Source organism: Eptatretus burgeri, chromosome 9 (assembly GCF_056783735.1).
Source record: "Eptatretus burgeri isolate ZD-2024b chromosome 9, Ebu_testis_v1, whole genome shotgun sequence".
Classification (NCBI taxonomy): Eukaryota; Metazoa; Chordata; class Myxini; order Myxiniformes; family Myxinidae; genus Eptatretus; species Eptatretus burgeri.
The window spans coordinates 67,730,868-67,753,659 of NC_140969.1; the positions used below are offsets into that span (position 1 = coordinate 67,730,868).

Sequence of the window (22,792 nt, forward strand, 5' to 3'; positions counted from 1 at the left end):
GCAACTCATGCCCTCGGTAGTCCACGCCCCCTTGCTTTTAACTTTTTTCCTTCCTTCAGAATTGCAAAAAATACAGTCTGGTGCAAACAACATATGATCTGCTGAACTGCGTCTGCTTGGTCGGGAACATGATGGTTCTCGTGAATCCAAGTGTGAAGCCAAACGATTGATGTTCATGGTAAAACGCTGATAACACACCCGATGATAACCATGATGGTGCTCTTTTATGACATCAGGAATAAGATTACACATGTCCTTCATCTGGTGAACAGAACCTGCATTTTGGGCGAGTCTCTTATTACGAATCTCTTTCAATTTATCCAATTTTTGGTCACCATCCTCATTTGCAGATAATTGTAGCAATGGTCCATATTGTAATCCTGGGACATGCACAATGCACACGAGCAAACTACAATCTTGGCCACCCTTTGATCGCTTTTGGGGAGGCGCATTCTCGTCACCGAGGTCTGATGAATTAGACATCATTCAGGTGCAATCTGGAAATAGAAAAACAAGAAAGAATTGTAGAATAAAATCAAAGTGGAAATATTAACTTGCCAAGCTTAATTAATTGTTCTTTGAGTACGAGATTCTGTAATATAAAACAAAACTTATCAGTAAAAGAAAAAATGTGAAACATGAAAGTGTCAGTCAGTACGCGAATATCCCTGGATAGGGGTATGCACATTCAAATGACTGTAATTTCGGCAATATGCATTGTAACAACTTATCAGACATATGAAAATAAGCAGAATAGCATCAACTATTATTTGGTATATCACATGTGAACATTGACCTTCATTGAGCCATTATACAAGTTGATATGATGAGGCATATAAAGAAACCATGATGCGGAGCAGTGATGAGCGGTTTTTAGGGTACCATTTGTTATTGGGTCAAAACCGGAAGTGCATCGCTATATTTTCAATGTTAACATTCGATTTCTTATTCAGCACATCCAGGGGATTCAGAAAAACATAGGTTCATTGAGATGTGGGGGGGGGGGCGTGGGGGGGTGATGGTGGCCACATGTTGCCCATGGCCTATTTCCTTTTGCCTTCAATTTCACATCTTCATTTTCTTCATCACAAAGTCCCACTGGCTTTTAATTAACGTTTTTCAAACAATTAATTTTTATGCAGTAAAAGTTTCGAATTGAAAAAAGCTGAATTACTACTCATCGGTAAAGGCGACGTTTCGGGAAGAATCCCCTCGGCTTGGTCACGGCAGAGGAGGAAATGAGGAAGAAGCTGGAAAACTGCCACGTGACATCCAACCTACTTCGATTTAATTACCAACATCCATCGATTTAATTAATTAATTTAATTGCATCGATTTTTTTTTTAACCAACCTTCATCGATATAAATAATTTTAATGATCATCCAGTTGTACACAATGAATTAAATACGGATACATTAACACTCATGTCAGACTTTCACCAACTGGATGATCTTTTTGGTGCTTGTCTGGTTAAGAGTACAGCAAAACATTCGTTTGTCCCGTACACTTCTGAGACACAGACAGAAAGGGACACGATGGGGGTGAAGAACATGTAGTTTATACAAAGTTTGGAATAATTTGTAAGGTAAGGCAAGAATCTCGGCAAGTTACGTTCCATCCGGTCGGATGGTTTCATTTGAGGGGGTGGAGGGGAGTTAACGAGCACCTCTTCTGAGGGGTTTGCGGGAAAAAAAACAATAAAAATATAAAAGATTAAATGCATTGATATCTTCATCAGTTTGATAACTTGTTCAGGAAAGGGCACAGAAGGGAATACACTGAAGGAACAGGTAACGAAGAAAAGGTGAATAATCCAATCGAGGGAAGTTAAACTTTTCGTGATGTAACCTGCATCGCGATGACCATGTTAATAAGTTTCCTTCCCACCAAAGTTATCTATCTATAATTTCAGCAATGTGTGTGTGTGTGTGTGTGTGTGTGTGTGTGTGTGTGTGTCTGCGACCACTGTTTCTCGACGACCGCCGGTCCGATCGGATTGAAACTTTCCAGGAATTGCCGGAATATTGCCGGAGCCCCGCAGATGTGCCTTTTCGAGGTTTGATATCGATCGGACAAGCGGTTCCCAAGTTACGGCCATTTATCTGTTGGCCAATGACAAGACACGGTGCTATGACATCACGAATGATGTCACAATTAATGTTTATTTATTTATTTTTGCACAATCGACGGTCCGATCTGACTGAAACTTGCCAGGAATATTGCCGGGGCCCCGCGGATGTGCTTTTCAAGGTTTGATATTAATCGGATGAGCGGTTCCCAAGTTACGGCCATTTATCTGTCGACCAATGACAGGACAACACAATTCTTCTTCGTTTGATATGACGTCACAAGTGACGCTGAGGACCTGAGTATGTTTCCCAAGTTATGGCCATTTATGATTCGGTTGGTCCAATCTAATTGAAATAATGCCCCAATCCAGTTGTCGTTTATGCACCTACGGGCCCATACCAGAAATTACAATTCTCTCCACAATTAAGAACATTCTTCTTCATCGAAGGAAGTATGAACAGCAATGTCAATAAAAGAACAGGTGGGAAAATGTATTTCAGCTTAACGTCCCGATCTTGGGGTTTGCTGTCTTTGCCCCAGTGTGGTCACCGCAACTGCCAAAAGTATTGAAGAGTGCTTACCTGTTGAAGGTTCTGCATGTGGTATGACCTGTCAACACCGTGATGTTTCTGCTGTTGCTGTTGCAGCCACTCAGTAACATGTTGCTTGTGTTGCTGTTGCAGCCTGTGATCACAATGAGGGTTCTGCTTTTCCTGCATCCCCTCAACACCGTGCTGCTTCTGTTGATGCTGTTGCTGCTTTCGACCCTGTTTACCCTTAAGACCTTTAGACCCCACATGACCCTTTAAACTTCTATATATCCTTTGACCTCTTTGACATTGATACCCGCAGATCCTTGAGACCCGTTGAGACCCCATAGATCCATTTTGATGCCTTTTTTGTAAGAGCCCGTGTGACCATTACACCGTTTGAACTGCTTCGACCCCTTCAGAACCCTTTACACACACAAACAAACATCAAAATAGTCTTTTTGCAACACAGACTACTCTTTTCAGCAGGTGATGTGCAAACTCGTTCTGCCCAGAGGGTGGTAAACTGTGCTGGTGACCTTATCTGATCGAAAACTACTTGGAAAAACTACAACTGAAATGAAATCAGATTCCTGGAAGTTTTACAACACAAATTAGAGCCTCTCGCCCTCCTCCCCTGCGAACCTGGTATCCCTGTCCTCAATTGGAATCGTCATTGGAACAAAGACATTCATCCTCACAATGACATCCGTCATCGTCGCAATCACATCCGTCGTCATCGTCGCAATCACATTCGTCATCTTCTGAATGAAATCTCTCATCCTCATCATCTTCCACATCTTTATCCTCCCCATCAGGCTCATCTTCTCCATCGACTTTCTTGTCCTTTCTGTGAACACACAAGAAAAACCAGAACTTCGTTTTCGAGAACATTTCTCTGTGTAGCACAAATGTATCAATCAGAGGACCACCAGATATATAAGCTCCAATAACAACATATTCCTCAGGAGAGAGGTCCATCGGGATCATAGTTTGCTGATGTTAATTTGAAGATCAATAATAAAAAGAAGACTTATGAAGAACTTTACCGGAACCGTTTGTTCATCCAGAAATAAATCGCACAAAGCGAGTTGATGATAACTATCACCATGGAGATGATCCCCACAGAAAATTCAAATCTCCCCCAAAGCAAGACGAGTTGTCCAACGTCCATCGGGCCGAAGATGGAACCTTCCCCAAAGATCTGTGGACACGGATATAACAAGTTTAATAAATAAATGTTATTTCAATGAAAACAGGAATCAATTTCCTGCAGAACAATCCTAAAATGGAATCCTTTCAAACTGAAGTTGAAATACGACGTTCTGACCACAGGCCCAGCAAATGGATCAATCATTCCAGAACAGGTGTGGTTTCCTTGTAACAAGACAAAAGAGTACATTTGTTCACATCGTAATCAAACCATCATTATTTCTTGAATATCACAATCTGCTCCGTTCCTATAACTTCCTTTTCATTCTCATAAATGGGATCTTTGAACCTTTACTCTCCGTACATCAAGGCCCGGTCACACCTTGACGTTTTAGCCAACGTATGCCGATTTTTGAATTATTTTTCTAAAACGCTGGCACACGTTGAATACGTTATGGGTAAGTTTTGATAACATTGAGAGCACGCTGAAAAACACTGTCATACGTCGTTGTACGTTGGCTTTAAACGTTGTACTTTTTGGTTTTGTTCAAATTTTTTCATGCTTGAAATTTCACGACGTATGCCGGCGTATGATGCACACGTTCCGCTACGCTGGTCACAAGTTGTATGCACGGTCTGCGATCGTTGACAGACGTCAACACATGCTACTTGTAAGTTAATTATAAGTCGAGACACGCCGGCGTAATGTTTTGCGTACCCGAAACTTATTTCTAACCTGTGATTAACGTGTTGTTTGGCACGTTACGCGTTCGATGCCACACGTCGACAGACGTTACTTTTAAGTTACTCATAGGCTGAAAGACATCGGTATAATGGTTAGCGTGCCTGAAACTTATTTATAACCTATCAGCGACAAGTTGCCAACAAGCTTCGCGATCGTTGACACACTTCGACACTCCTTGCTTAAAAGTTACTTACACGTCAAACCATGCCGAGTTATTATTTAGAACAAAAGAGGCTTTTATCAAACCAGTGAGTGACGTACTTTGCGCCTGTGTGTAACGCACCTCTTGCGCATACTGACGTATGTGGACGTATTTGGCGTTTGCCGGACAACTACAGAACATAAGGAACGAGTTCCGAACGTACTGATACCAGATGATGATGTAATGGCAGCGATTAGGGGAACTGGTAAATAAAAAGAGGTTTCACAGGAGGAACCCGTCAGTGTTGCGGACTACATAGCGAGTACATGTCCATGACATTACGAGAGATGGAGTATCCAGCAACGATGACACTACAATACCTTCCTGTCCTCCAACATCAGCATACCCTCATCAATTTGGCACTGCACCACTTGCGTGCCAATAGAACCAAGAAAACAAGACGTGAACGAAGGAGAAGGCACTGGGTGACACCATGGATTGGGAGGCGACGGCATTTTGGTTTATATAACCAGCTCATGGTGGAACTCCGTAAGGAGGACCATTCAGCCTTCACCAACTTTCTCCGCATGCCCCCAGCCATGTTCGATGAGCTGCTGGCCAGAATGGGTCCACGGATAGCAAAGCGGCACACCTTCTTCAGGGCTCCGCTTGAGCCTGGCATGAGGCTGGCACTAACTTTGCGTCACCTTGCCTCTGGATGCAAGTATTGCTCGATGAGGTTCGGATGGCGGGTCCCTCATAACACCCTGTCCCGAGTGGTAAGAGACGTCTGTCAAGCTATTGTTGACGAATATGTGGATGAGGTACTTGTTTGCCCAACAACTCCTGATGGTTGGCGCGTCATAGCCGACAAGTTCTACAAACGATGGAACTTCCCCCATACATGTGGGGCACTTGATGGGAAGCACGTGGCCTGCCGCTGTCCTCCAAGGAGTGGATCACTTTTCTACAATTATAAAGGATTCTACTCTATTGTTGTTCTGGCGCTTGTAGATGCTGACTACAAGTTCATTTGGGCAGATATCGGCGGTGCCGGATCCGCATCAGATGCGCAAATTTACAATGACTCTGAGTTGAAGGAATGCGTGGAAGACGGTACACTTGGCTTCCCTGACCCTGAGCCTCTTCCACACGACAACGAGGACGTACCATACTTCTTCGTCGGCGACGATGCGTTTTCCTTAAGAACCACCATGATGAAGCCATACAGTTTCCGGGGTATGAATAATGACCAGCGCATCTTCAACTACAGGCTTAGCCGAGCAAGGAGGGTGGCAGAAAATGCATTCGGCATTTTGACGAACAGATTCCAGGTTCTGCTAAGTGCAATGCAGCATCAACGCTCCAATGTGCAGGTCATTGTGAAAGCATGCCTGATCTTGCACAACCTCTTGCGGACAAGGTAATCCATGTTTAAATAGCATACATTAACCAGTATAGAATGCAATAGAACTTTTTAGCGTACCCTTCGAAAAATGTATGACTTACTTTCGATGTTATATGTATCATTATATTGTTTGTTATTGCACAGCGCATTTGGATACGTGTTTTTATAAAAGCTGTGCTTTATAAGTGAATAAAATATAATTTGACTCCAAGGTACCCCAGAGTACACAACCCGCAACTTGACCGGGAAGACAATGGGAAATGAGACGTTGTTCCAGGAGCATGGCGAGAGGGACGCCACTTGGAGGATACGCAGACAGCTACTGGTAACAACACTGCCTCCAAGGATGGGAAAAAACAGAGGAATCTCCTCAAGCACTGGGTCAACTCCCCTGCTGGTTCAATTCCATGGCAACAAAAAAATGCTATAGATATGTGTTTTTAGCAAAAGTTCATGCAATAAAGGACCACAGAGGATTTAACATTCCTCTTGAAATGAACATCGTTTCTGTTATTTATTACAAAGGACAAATACATAAGGGAAGACAACATAACGTATTGGGTGCTCTTCCAGCACCCTTTTTCGGGGTATTTCCATGACTGCCTTTCCCAAAATCCTTTGTCAAGCCTAACAGCTAAACCACTCTAAGGATTCCTATGAAATTTGCTACGTACGCTCAATATATGTGTGCATCGTGTTCTTTCCAATAAAGCACCACGGGTCCTATCAAAGTCTTGCCAGCGACCCCTTTAATTCTTCCGAAAAGAAAAACTTTTCAAAAAAAAAAAAAAAAAAAAGAGTGCGCAATCTACAAATGCCCCTTCATGCCAATTTATAGGCTTAACCACCCAAAACGACGAGGAGGATATAGGTTATGGCCCAGTACATTTCTAACAGCCTCACGAATGCTAAATTGTTAATATTGTTGCGGATTCGCGCCCGCCGGCGTGCGGACGGCCACGTAACTCGAATCGCGGCACGTCGCCCACCGGACGGACAATCCAGTCGTGACCCTCTCGGACTAACGCCGAGAACCAGTCATGGGTGGACCTTTCGGTCTCACCACGATCGTGCCAATCGGCCCCCGCGTGGGATAGGGTTGCTCGCCAAATTCGACCTACCTAAGTACCCACACGGAGGGTAGACCGGGCGATCGCACCTCGCCGCAGGTCGACTTCGGACACGGGCCACTTTAAGCGACCCGTTCCGTACTATCGGGATAACCGAGCGGTGTTATTCGTCGGCCTCGATGGTTCGATTAATTATCGGGCGTTTTAGCCCACGACCAACCCTTTACGTGAAGCAAGATGGAGATTCAATGAAAGAAAAGACGAAGCGAAGCGGGAAAACAGTTCAACAATAAGCACATTTATTTCGCGATGAACGGAAAGCACACATATACAATTACACCAAAAGCAAATGTAAAAGAAGAAGAAGACAATGCAATATTACACAAAAAGCAAATGCAACAATGCAGATCTATCCGACTACCGGGCACACGGCAACACTTATACAATTTTACTTCACAGACGGCGCCGACAACACATATTCCCAAAGCAAAAGAAAAGAGAACCACCCTCCAGGATGAGGGGGGTAGGCGGGCCTGGGGCCGAGACCGTGTCGGGCCTACCCGTCTGATGATGAGACGCGGAGCGGCGGTGGTGCCTCAACACCGCGGGCCTCGCGGACAGTGTCTGGTAGGGGGTGGGAAGGGGGCCCCCTTTGTCGCACTATCTCAGCGCGGGGGGGAAACAGGAGGGGGTTGCTGATGCTCGGGGGAAGGAGGATATTACCCTGTCTCGGGTCCCGCGGCGAGCGTCTCCTCCTCCACCTCGGTCGCGTTGCTGGCCTCTCTCTGTGCAGCTCCCGGCACCGACGCGAGCACCCCCTCGTCCGCCTTCGCCGCCGTCACCTCTCCACAGCTCCGTCCTCTTCACTCCGACTAGTACCACTTCTTTCCAGCTCCACTGACGACTCTCTTGAATTCCGCACACTCAACTCTCAACTTCCAACTGAACTCTTCTCAACTTCCAACTGAACTGAACTCGACTGATGAACGCAGTCGTTTTTATAAGCCCCGTGGCTTCGCTCTTTCACCCTTGACCCTTTGCCTCCGACCCTTCACCTGGCTCCCCATTGGCCCGAGGAAAAGTGGGCGTGAATGCTTTTTGATCCATGAATTTGCATATAGCGACCGCCCTCCAACGCCCTGGAGGCGGGGCCAAATCGCCCCTCGCTCACTGATTGGACGGAACAAAAGTGGGCGTGAGTCGTTTTTGATCCGTTTTTCTGCGGAAAGTCCGTGATGTTTTTGAACACGCTGCTCGGTGCGCGCCCCGCACGAGTCCAGCATCGGTGCCCACGAGTGGCGTGAGATGACGGTGATGCGATGGTGGCGAGTTGTGACGGTAAAGGTCGTGGCGGTTGTGGTGAAGCGGCGTTGTGGTTGGTGGTTGTTGTTGTGATGGCCGCGTTGTGGTTGGTGGTTGTTGTGTGATGGCTGTTGAGACGTGGTTGGTGGTGGTAATAATGGCGGCTGGTCCAAAATAAAGATAGTAAAAGAAAAACGGCTATCCTGAAGAGTCGCAGCCCTCATGAATGACATTTATTCCCTCTAGACAACGGGTTTGGGCCTAACTACACATATACTTACCGAGATATCTCACCTAAGGGACCTGAATGGTGGTTTGTGAATTTCGTCAACCACAACAATATGTTGAAGAAGAACATTATGCTGCTCAAGACACTTGGGTGAATGGTGGTCAATGTTGTTCGTTCGTGCACAAAATTTAATGGTTGCTCTGCACACCTCCGTTGCTTCGGAATAGCTCAAATACTTTATCGAAAAACATATAGTTATTGTGAAGTGTGCAAAATACAAAAAAAAACCTCCATAAGTACACCTCCGAGGGGTCTTTTTAAAATGAACAAGGACAAATGTCTCCAAGTGCCGTATCCTAAAGGTTTTGTCCTCTCCAGGACAATAGGGAAAAACATTTATTTATATAATTGAAGGAAAAGAAAAAACAACAACAACTACAAAAAACCGTCACGTGGCGTCGCCTCACGCCCGTAAATGGCGTTTTCCGTGCATTTTAAGTTGTAATTATATTTACGCAATTTAAATATATTAAATGGAATAATTTTTTAATTGAAATACGAACTTCCCCAAACTTGTAAGCAAATTTCCGAATGTATTTAAAAGTCCACGTTAGACACTATCAAAAGGCAACCTCAATGTGACAATGTGTATATGTGTCTGGTATTTTTGGAGATCCGGATCGTGTATGTGAAAGAGCCGTGACGTAAAGGTTTTGTCTTCACAAGAAGAAGAAGAACAGCGCCAAGCTCTCCATGAACCACGGCTCGCAAGCGAGACGCGACTTAAAATGTGAACAAGGAGAAAGTGTAACAAACTCCTATTAATAAAAAGTGTTTTAGCGAATAGGCAAATGGGATCACTATGGCTGACATTTGTTACAGTCCCTTTGGATACATGTTTATTATTCCACAAGGCGGGTTTCTGGCCGCAAACTAAGAGGGTTGTGATGAACATATTTATTGTACTAAACAGCTTGGTACCATGTAAATGAAAAGGACAAGTGGCGTCGCCCAGCTCCCAAAGTAGAGCGAGCAGCGATGGCGCCTAACGGATTCATATTTAGCATTATTGTTTTTGAATTAAATATTAATGAAGCAATTCCAACCAAAATAGAAAGAGTTTGCTCAACTTTTATTCAGTGCTCTGTGGAAAAATTGTAAAAGAGTACAGTGGTCCAACGTATATAAAAAAAAAATGGCACAAATATGGCCCAAACAATGTATTTGCCAAACTTGAAAAGTAAACCACGACACTGTCACTCTATTTACTTGTTCTTCTCAGGTGGTGGAGGTTTGTTAACCTCCACACAAGGGGTGCTTGTGACAATCAGATTGCTGGTCAAGCTCAGCAGTCCTGAGAAGCCAGAGATGTCGACATTACTCCCACTGCGAATGTGTCCAACTCGTTTGGGGACTGGTTCAGTTCTTGCACATCAGATGCAGATGCGGAGCTTGCCTGCTGTGTACTCACAGGGGGAGGAAGCAAAAAGCCATGCTGAGGGGGATGAGGCGTCATCAGCTGCCACTGCGGATGCTGCATGTGTGGGTCCACATCGCCGGTAGTCTGTGAGGCCCATGCTGACGCAGTGGATGGCTTGTTTCCCCACATGGGGCGGGGTGGCTGGTGCCTAGCTGTTGCTGCAAACTTGCGCCTTAAAACACGAGCAGGGACGTTGTGAGCTGTCGGGTACTCTTCCTCTTCACTGTCCTCATCCAGCAGCACATTGAGGATCTCGTTGAATCTTGACCTTGTCTCCCGAAACTTGTTTTTCGACATACCGAGCAGGATGTCATGCACGTATTTGGCGTACGCTGCAGCGGCTGTGACGGGTTGAGGTTTTGCGAGACTTTTTAGGAGTTCCCCAGACTCGTGTACCCTCTCCTCGAGTGACTGCAGCAGCTGGTCATCGTCGTGTGCACGCTTCCCCTTGCCCTGTGCGGATGAATGTGGGACAGGGGAAGGCGTGCTGTCTTCATGGACCATGAGCTCTGCACAAGCTGCCTCTGCAGCGGCGAGGTCCCCGCTGTGTGCCGCTATGGTTTTCTTTATCTGCAATTACAACAAGTGTATATTAAATGACAATGCAAAAATTTGAGGCAAATGTAATGCTTTGCATTAATATATGAAGAATTTCCTTAGAGATCTTTAGTACAATTAAAGGCATGGGGGAAAAAATAGTATCCATGATACTATGTATTTACACTTACACTATTGACGGGCAAAGGACGATGACTGATCACAGGCTTGAGGAAGCCGAAGTTTGCCTTCACCCACTGCTCCCTCTCCGTCAGTTCGGTGGCGCCGTCACTGCTCTTGCTCCTGTCGAGACGGGTGTGGGTGTCTCGCAGGGACTTCAACCACCCCTGAAGGTGCTCCACAGACTTTCCCATGGCCTTGCCTTGATCCTCCCAGACCTTGACCTTCTTGTCCACCCTTCTGTAGTCCGTCTTCTTGATGTCCCAGATGCATGGATTGTCGCGAAGGAAATCGCACATGAGCTGCTCCTCTTCGAAATCGAGACAATACATTGTCTTCTTGGCCCTCTTCTTCGCAACGACTTGTGGAGGGGACGTGGAGGCGTCGCACGCAGCTATCGATGCCACCGACGATGCCCGAGAGGCGTTGGAGCCAGCATCCTCTCCGTCGGAGGTTGAGCGTGATGGGGAGGGTTTTGGTGATGAAGGATCGTCCTTGCGTCGGCGTCCACGGCCACGGCCAGGACATCTATTTGCAGCAGTCTTCAAACTTTTCTTGGGCATGACGAGGATGTTCACACTTTGATGTCTTGCTTGCCTATGATTCCAATTGTCCATCGGCAGCGTCTTTTTAAAAGAGTGGGGTTTGATCGATTTAGCTCGTTCAATGGAAACGATTAAAATTTCTGAGTGCCAGCGTCAAAAAACAAAGGCGAGTGACAGCATTTGAAATCGTTCATTGTAAACAATGAAAATAGCTGAGTGGTACCGTTTAAAAGTCGTTGAGTGTAAAAAAAAATCGAATTGTTGAGCGCAAACGTCTACTTTCAATAGTGGGGTTTGAGCGATTTAGCACGTTCAATGGAAACGATTAAAATTTCTGAGCGCCAGCATCAAAAAACAAAGGCGAGTGACAGCAATTTAAAACATTCATTGTAAACAACGAAAATACTTGAGTGGTACCGTTTAAAAGTCGTTGAGTGAAAAAAAAAATCGAATTGTTGAGCGCAAGCCTCTACTTTCAATAATGGGGTTTGAGTGATTTTGCATGTTCAATGGAAACGATTAAAATTTCCAAACCCCAGCATCAAAAAACAAAGGCGAGTGACAGCAATTTAAATCGTTCATTGTAAACAATGAAAATAGCTGAGTGGTACCGTTTAAAAGTCGTTGAGTGTAAAAAAAAATCCAATTGTTGAGCGCAAGCGTCTACTTTCAATAGTGGAGATGCAGCCATTTAAATCGTTGAGTGGCAGCCTATGAACCTACCCGTGGACACGCGGACGCAAGGACGATCCATCATAACCCACACCCTCCCCCTCACACTCACCTACTACTGCCAACATGAACAAACTGCTACTAATACCAATACTAATACCAATACTAATACTGATATTGATACTGATACTGTTACTGCTGACATGGACATCGACTCAAAAAGGACTCGAAAACACTGTTGGGTTTCCCTTTTATGAGCAGCATTTTTATATACCAATTCCCAAAACCGCTGGGAACACGTCTTCATATGGCAGTTGTAAGTTTGAAACACGTTCTTTTATTTTTTTTGTCGACCGGAAGACGTCATTTGAATACGTGTGCATACGTCGATGTTGGTTGGGACTATGTACAGAATTGGTTCAAAGCACGTCAAACAAAAGTTATAAATAAGTTTCGCGTAAAAAAAAGACATTACCGTGACGTGTTTCGACTTATGAGTAGCTTATAAGTAGCCTTTGTAGACGTGTGTAAAACTTATCCCCATCGCATGCGAACGTGTGTCATACGCCGAGTACGTCGTAAAATTTTGAACATGTTCAAAATTTCTTGACGTACTCTACTTACTACGACTTATGATAGCGTATTTAGCATTCTACTCGCGCATACCAAACTTACCCATACCGTATTCGACATGCCCCAACGTTTTAGACACACTTTTTGTTACGTCGGCATACGCTGGCAAGATTGCCAAGGTGTGACCGCGATTTTGACCCTTCCATTTCTACGGCAGTTATGATTCGAATCGTTGTGCGTCAGCCTTTTAATAGGCTACGCCACGACATAGTCGGCGATGCGTGCAACGCGCTATGCCTGAGTTAGACTATCGTTGGGCATCGGTTGTGTAGGCCGACAACAGGTTCAGCATTCGTTGGTATAAGTTATCTATAACACAACGAAACGTTCTGTGTTGTTACCAATGCGTTATACATAAGACCAAGTCGCTATGAATACATCCGAATCTTTAAAAAAAAACATCAAAAGTTCAACGTAAGCCAGCGTTTTACATAAATTTTAACACGTTGCCATCGCTGGCTAAAACGTCAAGGTGTGACCGGGCCTTCAGGGAAGGTCTTTCTCTTCGTTTAACACTTACCTGGTAAGACTTCCTTCTAGTCCAGACTGCAGGATGCACTTGCAGGTGTGCCGGAAATATGTCCTCTTGAAATTCATTGAAAAAAACTCAAGAGCACAACAAGGTACGACCACATCGTAGCAGCAAATGTGGCAGAATTGTTGAAATGTTCAAAAAGGTGAACACAGAATGCATCGCGATGATGGTCTTTGTGACGCTGCAAGCATTGTTGTCATGGTAACCCGATTCGGTTCCAAACGAACCCATTTCAGTTTTAATTGTATCATCATCCATTGTATTATCTGAAATTATATCATGGTTTGCAATATTTGTGTACAGGTTGGCCTGAAAGTCGTTTTACCCCTCATCAGTAAAGCATTCATTCTCAAACTCTTAAAATAAGGTTTTATTGTGCTGTACTTACAATATAAAATAATCACTTATTGTATTTGTATGTGCTCCATCACCATGGAGATGATCAACATCAATATGTTGAATGCATCCACATTATAATATTCACCACTGTTTGCATTCTCACTCAAATGCTGTCCAATAGCAGATGCAGACGATGTTGGGATTGATGCTGGGACCTTCCTACAAGCAGGTACCGGCTGTATTCGTGTACCAATAGTGTTTTTTCCTGATGGACAAAGGGACGTGATGTTTGATTCTGTCAGTCGGAATCTGGGTAGTTCTGCCTTCATACCGAACATCACACCGGCACTTGAACTCATAAATAATATTGCTAAATTTTGAGGCAGGCAGAACATCCTTCTTAACTGCAGGAATCAGTTGTCGAGAGGTGAAAATCACTCTTGGACGAACAGCGAGATACATGTTTGAGACGCATCTTTTGATTTGTTCCTCATATCTTTGCGTTCAAGAGGTGCATTCAAATATTGAGGAGAGGACGAAGTACATCACATCTCTGAATACCAGAAGTGGCATTTATCTATTCAATGGACCCTGTGTTATGTCGGCAAACAGACTTTGTCCACTCTTTTGCTTATTTATGCAAAGAAGAAGAAGAACACGAACTCGTCTCACGATCACAGATGCTGATGAAGAGGATTCTGAAACAGCCTCAGGGGCTCTGCCTCAGACTCAGCAACCTCCAACTGGAGAGCTGAACACTGAACAGGCTCCTCTCACCTCGACCGTCGGGAGGTGATGACACATCAAGAGAGAACGTCCAATCAGAATTGACTGTTGATAGGTGTCTATTTGACTTCTTCTTCTTCACCTCATTCAGTTGGTGCGAATTTCACCTGAAGAGAGAACGAAAAGCGTTGTGGTTTTCTTTTAGTCTGTTTTATGGTAATGTCCTACAAATGTCTCAACTGATTAACTTTATTTTTAATTTCTGCACAATAAAACCTCTCAATTAAAAGAGTTTAAGAACAAATGTTTCTGTCTCATGGGGTTTGCAAGGGAAAGACTCATAAAGGGTGTGGATAAAGGAAATTAAAGGGGTGAAGCCAGCATTAGGATTAAGTTTAGAAATCGAGCTGTTAATGTTAAGATTGTGGTTTCTGTTATGTTGGAGTTCAAGAAAATACCACCCATCATTTCACTGATGGGAATAATAAAGGGGGAGGGAGAAAAAGAGGGGGGAAGAGGGAGAGAGGGGTGGAGGAGAGAGAGAGAGAGAGAGAGAGAGAGAGAGAGAGAGAGAGAGAGAGAGAGAGAGAGAGAGAGAGAGAGAGAGAGAGATAGAGAGGAGGGAGGGGGAGTGAGGAGGGAGGAGGAGCCGGGAGTGATGGGGAAGGGAAGACAGTGTGATGTGAGAGGAAGGGAAGGTAGACGTGCGGTGGAGCAATAATTACCACCCAGAAGCGTCCAGGGAAAAAAACTCCAGACGTTTCTTGAGCCGAGCTGAAAGAGACAAACACTGCTTGGACACGAACGGAGACAAACACTGCTTGAACACATCCGGAGAAAAACCCTGCCCAGACAAAGAGACAAACACCATCCAGATATGTCCAGAGACAGAGAGAGAGACTTTTGACTCCTTTTATTATAAAAATACAAAAAACCAAAGGAGATAAAACAAAAACAGCTTTCAAAGACAAAATCAGCAAAGTCAAAGAAACACCAAAACTTGAACGGGCACTCAGTGGAGCGCATACCTTCGCGAACGCTATATTTTGCCCCCCCCCCCCCCAGAAACCGTTGATTGTGAGGGTATTTAATCCCGTACCACATCTGCCATCTCATATGTGTTTTGATGGCTTAAAAACATTAAATTTCCTGTGTCATATCAGTAGGGTGAATACACTGATTCTGGCTCACTTTTCCCCATGTAAATGAATGGGGGATTTTCAGCGATTCATATTTTTTTTCCCTAAAAATAAACCCCCTTTTTATCCCAAGGTATATTTATTTGTCTCCCCCTTTAACCTGGGGACACTTTTTTTTTCAAATAACCCATGCAATAAGATAAAGATTTGTTCAAGTAGCGAAGTAGTAATGTGATTTGTTAAAGGTGATTCTAAAGAAATATCTGAAACGTCGAAGCCTCGGGACACTCTTTTTCAAATAACCGATGCATATTGGTTAGCTCACTCATTGAACCTATAAAGATTTGATCATTCTCAAATTCCTTCAATAGTTTAATTTTCTTTGCACAATAATCCCGATCTAAAATATTTAAAAACAAAACATTTGAATCTTTATATTTTTTAAGATACCCCTTTTGTGCCATTACGAAATGATAAACTTCTCTTAATGCTCTTGTTTGACCACCTCCTGAGCCACGTATCATTTTGAGATTATAGTAAATTGTTTTTTCATTGTTCAATTGATAACCATCAAAGTTTTCAGTCCATTCAAGGATATTCATTTTTTTCTTTACATCCTCAAACTTACTAGTTTTTAAATTGATTCGCTTATTTGTTTTATTTACCTTTGTTTTAGTTATTTTTTTCAAGAAGACTTATTTGATATTTTTCACATTCATTATGTTTTCCATTTATATACCAAGACTGAGATTTTCTCCACTCTTTAGTTTGATTAATACTTGGTTTGACCATTTATATATTGCGAAAAAACGTGGCGGTAGCCCTTAAAAAACCCTAACCCATCTTCCCATCGTTAAAACACAATCTATTTTATACACTCTATCATACAATATCCACATGGAACACAATCTATTCCATTATCTAAAATAAATCTCTCATCATCAAAGGCTCCTAATGCCTTTTTATTTACTTCTTCACTATATATATATATATATATATATATATATATATATATATATATATATATATATATATATATATATATATATATATATATATATATATATGTTATGTTATGTTTATAACTTCTTATTGCATTCATTTTCCTATATTCTTCTTTCTTATTCATCCAATGATTATAATAATTTCTAAAAGTTATTGATTTCTTTATTACATATTTCTTTCTTCCCTTTAACCTCTTATCAATCTGATCACCATACTTATAAGCATAAGCCTTTGCTATCAATCCAATAAACTCACTCATTACTTTTCCACCCAACTCATCCTTAAACTTACCAATAACCTTTTCATTCTTTTTAGAAAATAACTCGCTCTTCTTGCTGAAATTACTTGTATCATATACTCCAATATTTTTCTTCATATCTTTAGAAACATCATCAGTTTTTATATCTAGGATAAAACTATCAGTGTCCATACACAACAATGAAACATTTTCACCATACTCTTTCTTTAAGTCATTATACAAATAATCATACATCAATATCTTTGATAAATCAAGAACTGCTGTTCCAATATAAATTGGTTTATCCATTACAATACTTTCCTTTTTCATATGAATTGCAGAAAAGTTCTCTGAAAAAACGTCTTCTCTCTCAAAACTTGGTTTATTTATCAATCTCGAAGCTTCTTTCCAAGATGTTGCGAATCTAATGTTTTGCATGTTTCTAACATTTCCATAGTCTTTCCAAATACAGCATGATTCATTAATTTATAAAAGTCCCCTTCAAATTTTACTTTAGTATTTGCTCTCATATCTGTATTGAATTGAATATACTTTTTCACCCAAGGACTTTGTTTAAATTTTAAAACTCTATGAATTTTAGCTACTCTCAATCCTTCTCTCAAAAACTGTTTTAAGCTGCTCTGATGCAAAACATATCCCTCTTTATCATAGAATGTTGTTAATAACTTTTCTGTTGATTTGCCTTTAATATTAAAACTTTTATGATAATCACTGAACCATTCTTTCTTTGGGGTTTCTTTCTCACATGCAAAAGGAAGGTCTTTATGCTTATTATGAAGATCACTCGTGTACCTCAAATCAACTTCAAAATAATAACCTTCTTCTTCGTCATTCAATTCCTCTTGAGAAGAAATAACAATATTCATCAAAGCCTTTTCATAATCCTTTTCTTCCACCCACTCTAATTTACCATAAGGCAGAGATTGAGACATTGCCCATACATACAAATTATTAGCATCAAAGTACATCAAATAATTACTATCCTTTTCACTATCATAATTTGGAAGATATTTATTATTTGCTTTAGCATATATTTTTTTGAACATACTTGTGATATTCCACCTCTCTTGGACTTCTCAATCATCAAAAGCATATCTACATCACTGATTAAATCTATATCTTGTTTTGTCATTTTCAACATTGCACTCCAAGCTAAACCAGGAGCTGTGAAATAGTAAGCAGGATCTAATCCATAACAATTTTTATAATGACAGAGTGATCTAAAAGCTTCAAACACATCAGCTAACAATAAAACATCTGTTTTTAGATACAAATCATGATATTCTCCAAGGTTCTTTATCTTAAATATTTTCCATATTTCTTGTGCGGGTTTATATTCCTTATCACTTAACTCTTCTTCATAAAGGTTATTATAGAAACTTTCTTTTGAAGGAAGTTGTGTTTCTTTAAATCTCATAAATGAATCCATATAATCATAAGGATAAATTACCTTACTTGTAAGAATTTTCTCTTTACTTTGAATTTCATTCCTTGTTTGAATTTCCTCTCTCGTGAGAATTCCTTCTTTAATCATAATTTCATTCATTGTTCGAATTTTCTTTATAATTAGAATTTCATCTTCAGTTAGAATTTCTTTATTAATTAGAATTTCCTCTTTACTTTGAATTTCCTCTTTTGGAAAGAATGAATTAAGATTTGGAAAAGAGTCCGTGGAGCTTAGATTTGATGCGAGGTAGGCAAGTGGTGTTCCCCTAAACTTGTAAGAATCTAGAAACCTAATACGAGTTAAAGGTTTTGTGAATATCATTTTTGCAAATTAAATATACTTTTGACTTGTGTTTGTTATGGCAGAAATATTCCCTGGTGTTTTTGAAAGTTCATTTATAAATAGATGTGTATCATAGTTGGCGCTGTTGTGAAGAAAGACTGGAATAAAAGAAGGTAATTTATAATTAAGATTACAACAGGAATGAGCGGGACCTCTATATTTACCAGTAAGATGACAATGATCCCTAACTTTAGACTCCTTAATTTCCCCCTCACAAATATGACAGATATTGTTCTTTCTAAATTCTAATTTTTCTTCTTTGGTTAATTCCATCGGTTCATTTGTTTCTTTCATTAATTTAGTGAGTCTTATACAATCCTTTTCTAATCGTTTTACAAACTCTTGTGAAGCTTTTTTTCCACTATAATGTTCAAGTTTGTTATACTTTTCTCCAACAGATGATTTGATATAATAACAGAAACCACAAGGAATATGTTTTTGATATTTATTTGTATATGATTCTTTTGGATTAGGAGAAGCAGTATTTATCTTTTTAAGGATACACTCAAAATCAGCGTTTATCACAAATGGGTGCATGATAGATTTATTATAATCTTCAAAATAAATCTTTTCACCAGGTTTAGGCATTGTAATTATAGCTGATTTATGATTACTACAATATTTTGAATGTTGTTCTAATCGTTCTTTTGTATGAAATGAATTAAGACATCGCTTACAAGGATATATTTTGTTTGCTGTTCTGAATACCTGAGAAGAGATGAATCCTGATAAATTATTGATGTATGTGTAATGTGAATTATTTCCAACACTAAAATATAAAAGATCAATGTGTGTTTCTTGATTTTTATAGTTGTTTGAAATTTTTAATATTTGAACTTTGTTTGTATCCGTTAATCCATATACATTAATAGAAAGATTATTCTTTTTCTCAAATTGAGGAATATCTGTTCGTGGCATTGAGAATTTAAAATCTTTCATGTTCAAGGTATTCTCATATTTCATATATTGTTTTACTCTTTCTGAATTACATTTTGGCGGATGAAAGTGAGCAAGAACAGACCAGAGAAAACATTTATTATCATTGTTCTTAATATTAACAACTGCCTTCTTTAGTTTTATTTCTTTTCGTAATTCAATATAAGAAGAAGCTTTAAGAGGGTTTGATTTTAGAATGTGTATATGTAAAAAGATGATTTTTTAAATATTGAATCCACTTCCTACCACTGTATTATCAACATCCTCCTCTTGTTTTGATAGTTCTTCATTAACCCCACTTTTCAAAAATCTTGAAATGATGTTATAAAATGAAGATCTGTTCTCATTTTAAGAGTTTGTTCTTCATCTTGTCTTTTCATATTCATTTTCACTCCCATATAAAACTTTAGAGTTTTCATTTCTTTTTAATAACTTTTTCAACATCAGATTTCACTATTTCAATTGATTCAGCTATTGATGATGGACCAGGTTCTCCAAATTGAAAAATCCTTACTTTTATATGCCCTTTAAATGCCCCATTAGTGTTTTCAATATAATAGTCTCCCTTTACTTTAAACTCATTTTTCTTGTGTTTTTGTGATTGAAGATGTCTATTATAACTTCTCTTCAAAACATCCTTTGAACAGATATCACAATGTTTTCTTTCAAACTCAAGATGAGATATTTTATGAAATAGATTAAATGTGTGTTTGTTGGTTCGGAGGTGTTTTCTATAATGTTTATATTCGTGATTACAAACATCGCAGTATGTTGTATTCACCATATTTATATAATAAATCTTTGCTTAAACTAAAAGTTTCTTGATGAAAATTTCATTTATTTTACAGGTGAATCTGTGCTTAAAACCATTTTATCCTCCAACTTTTTCACTTAATAAATACAATGTTTCAAGACACAAAAGACAAGTTTCAATCAATCTCTTCATTTGTTAAAGATATTGAGAAATATGTCAAGGATGTAAAATTGAACAAAGAGAAATATAACAACTATTGGATAAAAACAATTGTGGTGGATCTGATGAGTTCTTCAATTTCCTTCAGTGGAAGGGCTTTTAGTATACCTGGTAGAACATCAATTAAAGTATCTCTAACAAAAGTTTCTCCTCTCCTTCTGGTAATATATTCAAAACTAGAAAAAGCAATGAAACAAGAAAAAGTATCAAAAAACAAAAACATTATGGATGAAGCTTTAGAAAGAAAAGATAAGACCATCTGTAATATGCAAGGAGAAATTTGTATTTTTTTCAACACCCCAAAAGATGTAAATCCTGATGAAATAAAGGATGTTAAGATATCAGGTGAAATGACATTTCGTTCAATCGTAGTTAACGATCATTTTAAAATTACCTTTAATATAAAAAAATGTTGTCGTTGAATCTGGTAATGAAAAAAGTATATCGATATCGATAGTAATATTATTAAATCTGAGTCAATATACAACTGAAAGTATGGATGAATTTCAGTTTAAGTAAAGTTTTACTTTATAAATATGCTAGACTTTCCTGATTCTCCATATGACAAATTTGACAATTGTCCTGCATGTGAAAGACGGGGATTAAACACAGAGTCAAAAGCCTATAAACAATGTATATTCTGTGATTATCTTCAAATTAATGATAATAAAAAAATATAAAAAGGAAAATAATTCTTTTAGATTTACACCAAAAATGAATTACTTTTCAAGATTGATTAGAGAAATGAATGTAAAGTATGATTGTGATAACACACCTTTACTTACAAGGGAAGAAACTGAACATATTAGAGAAATGTTCAAAGGATTGTTGTTATATATTATTCATGGATGTGATTTTCAGGGAAATATCAACACAAGATATTGTATAAATAAAATAATGGATTATCTTGAAATTAAACCTGAACTGAGGATAAAATATAGAGTTTCTAAAAAAGCCAAAAATAAATTAAATAACCTGTTTTCCAAAAATATAAATGAATGATTTTTTACCCATTTGGGAAAATAAGATAAAATTTAACAACCATAAAAATCTCCCAAATTCATAAAGATGTCTCATAGTTGGTTCAAGTGGATGTGGAAAAACCTGCTTACTTTTAAAGATGCTCCTCACTCCCAACTTTTTAGACTTTGATAATTTAATAATTTTCACAAAGTCGAGTTTTCAACCAGAGTATCAACTACTCTCACAAGGTTTTAATGCTGGTCTTCAAAAAGAAGATATAATCGGTTTATTTAAACGTCAAAAAAACCTAAATGATTATAACATTGAAGATATAATTCAACTATTTTGTGATACACAGAGATGTAAAAAGAAATCAAATCCGATAACTTGTATTCTTCGTGATAATACGGATGATATACCGTCTCCGCAAGATTTGGATAAATCAAAAAAGAACCTCGTTATCTTTGATGATTGTGTTAATGAGAGAAACCAAACGGTAATGGACAGCTACTACACAAGAGGGAGGCATTCTTCTTGTAATTGTATTTATCTTAGTCAATCGTACTTTCAACTTCCTCGTCGTTCCATCAGAAACAATGCTAATACTTTTATTTTATTCAAGTTAAATTCAATAGATATCAATAATTTTTGGAGAGACAATTGTTCTACATTATGTAGTAAAAAGAAATTTGAGGATTACATGAAGCACACGACTGAAAAATATAAATATATTGTCGTGAAACAAGATGAGATATTAAGGGATATATTTTTTGTTTTATAAACAATTACATATATAAATGACAACTATTATTGTAAATCTGCTTCTGGAAAAACTTTCATAAATCAAGGTTCTTGTGTAGTACAAATGAGAATATTGTAAATTAACTTAAAAAACACCCTGTGATACGCATTGTATCAACAACAACTAGAGCAATAAGACCTGGAGAAGTAAAAGGTGAAGATTATCACTATATTTCAGTGGAGGAACATATGCGATTGAGGAATGAAGGTCAAATATTTGAGGAGGTTTCTCTTGGTACAACAAAATATTCACATTGTAAGAGTGAGTTAAGGAAACTAAAATCTGGTGGTCTTGGGATATTACAAACTAATCCAGAAGGAACGAGACAAATTATTAAACATCTGAGCGGAGTGAAGATTTTACCATTCGGTTTTGATGTTGATGAAGAAACTCAACGCAAAAGTATGAAAAGCAGAGATGCAAGTATTAGTGAAGCAGAAATTACAACTCGCATTAATGTGAATAAAGAATTTGATGAAATATTTAAAGAAAAGTATTTTTTTGAACACATCTACTTGAATGATGAAGAAAAGGAAAATTTCCCTGTTGATCTTTACAATTCATTAAATGATATTTTCCAATAAATAAATGGATGCAAAAGAAAGAGCAAGAAGATTTAAGGAACATCAA

The 22,792-nt window shown here is 39.5% G+C and overlaps 1 protein-coding gene and 1 long non-coding RNA gene across 2 annotated transcripts in view; both read right to left on the minus strand.

The window, feature by feature from the left end:
* Positions 1 to 2,685: 2,685 nt before the first annotated feature.
* LOC147020276 (uncharacterized) overlaps positions 2,686 to 22,792 on the minus strand; it is a 37,954-nt gene continuing 17,847 nt past the window's right edge. Inside the window, exons 3-5 of the long non-coding RNA XR_015061741.1 lie at positions 15,022 to 15,070; positions 3,651 to 3,805; positions 2,686 to 3,451 (exon numbers count right to left, since the gene is read on the minus strand). This is a non-coding gene — a long non-coding RNA (uncharacterized LOC147020276). The remainder of the gene's footprint in view (positions 3,452 to 3,650; positions 3,806 to 15,021; positions 15,071 to 22,792) is intronic.
* Positions 9,886 to 12,133, minus strand: LOC147020277 (uncharacterized). Its single transcript, XM_085896709.1, has 2 exons — positions 10,858 to 12,133; positions 9,886 to 10,699 (listed from the first exon to the last, which is right to left on the minus strand). The coding sequence occupies exons 1-2, from the start codon at positions 11,461 to 11,463 to the stop codon at positions 9,995 to 9,997; spliced, it is 1,311 nt and encodes a 436-aa protein (XP_085752835.1). The 5' UTR covers positions 11,464 to 12,133; the 3' UTR covers positions 9,886 to 9,994.

Excerpts from the sequence above, each read along its gene's own strand:
- LOC147020277 (XM_085896709.1), bottom strand. The coding sequence starts at position 11,463 with ATGGACAATTGGAATCATAGGCAAGCAAGACATCAAAGTGTGAACATC. Across the intron at positions 10,700-10,857 it reads GTCCTTTGCCCGTCAATAGT|ATAAAGAAAACCATAGCGGC; the intron begins GTAAGTGTAAAT and ends TTGTAATTGCAG.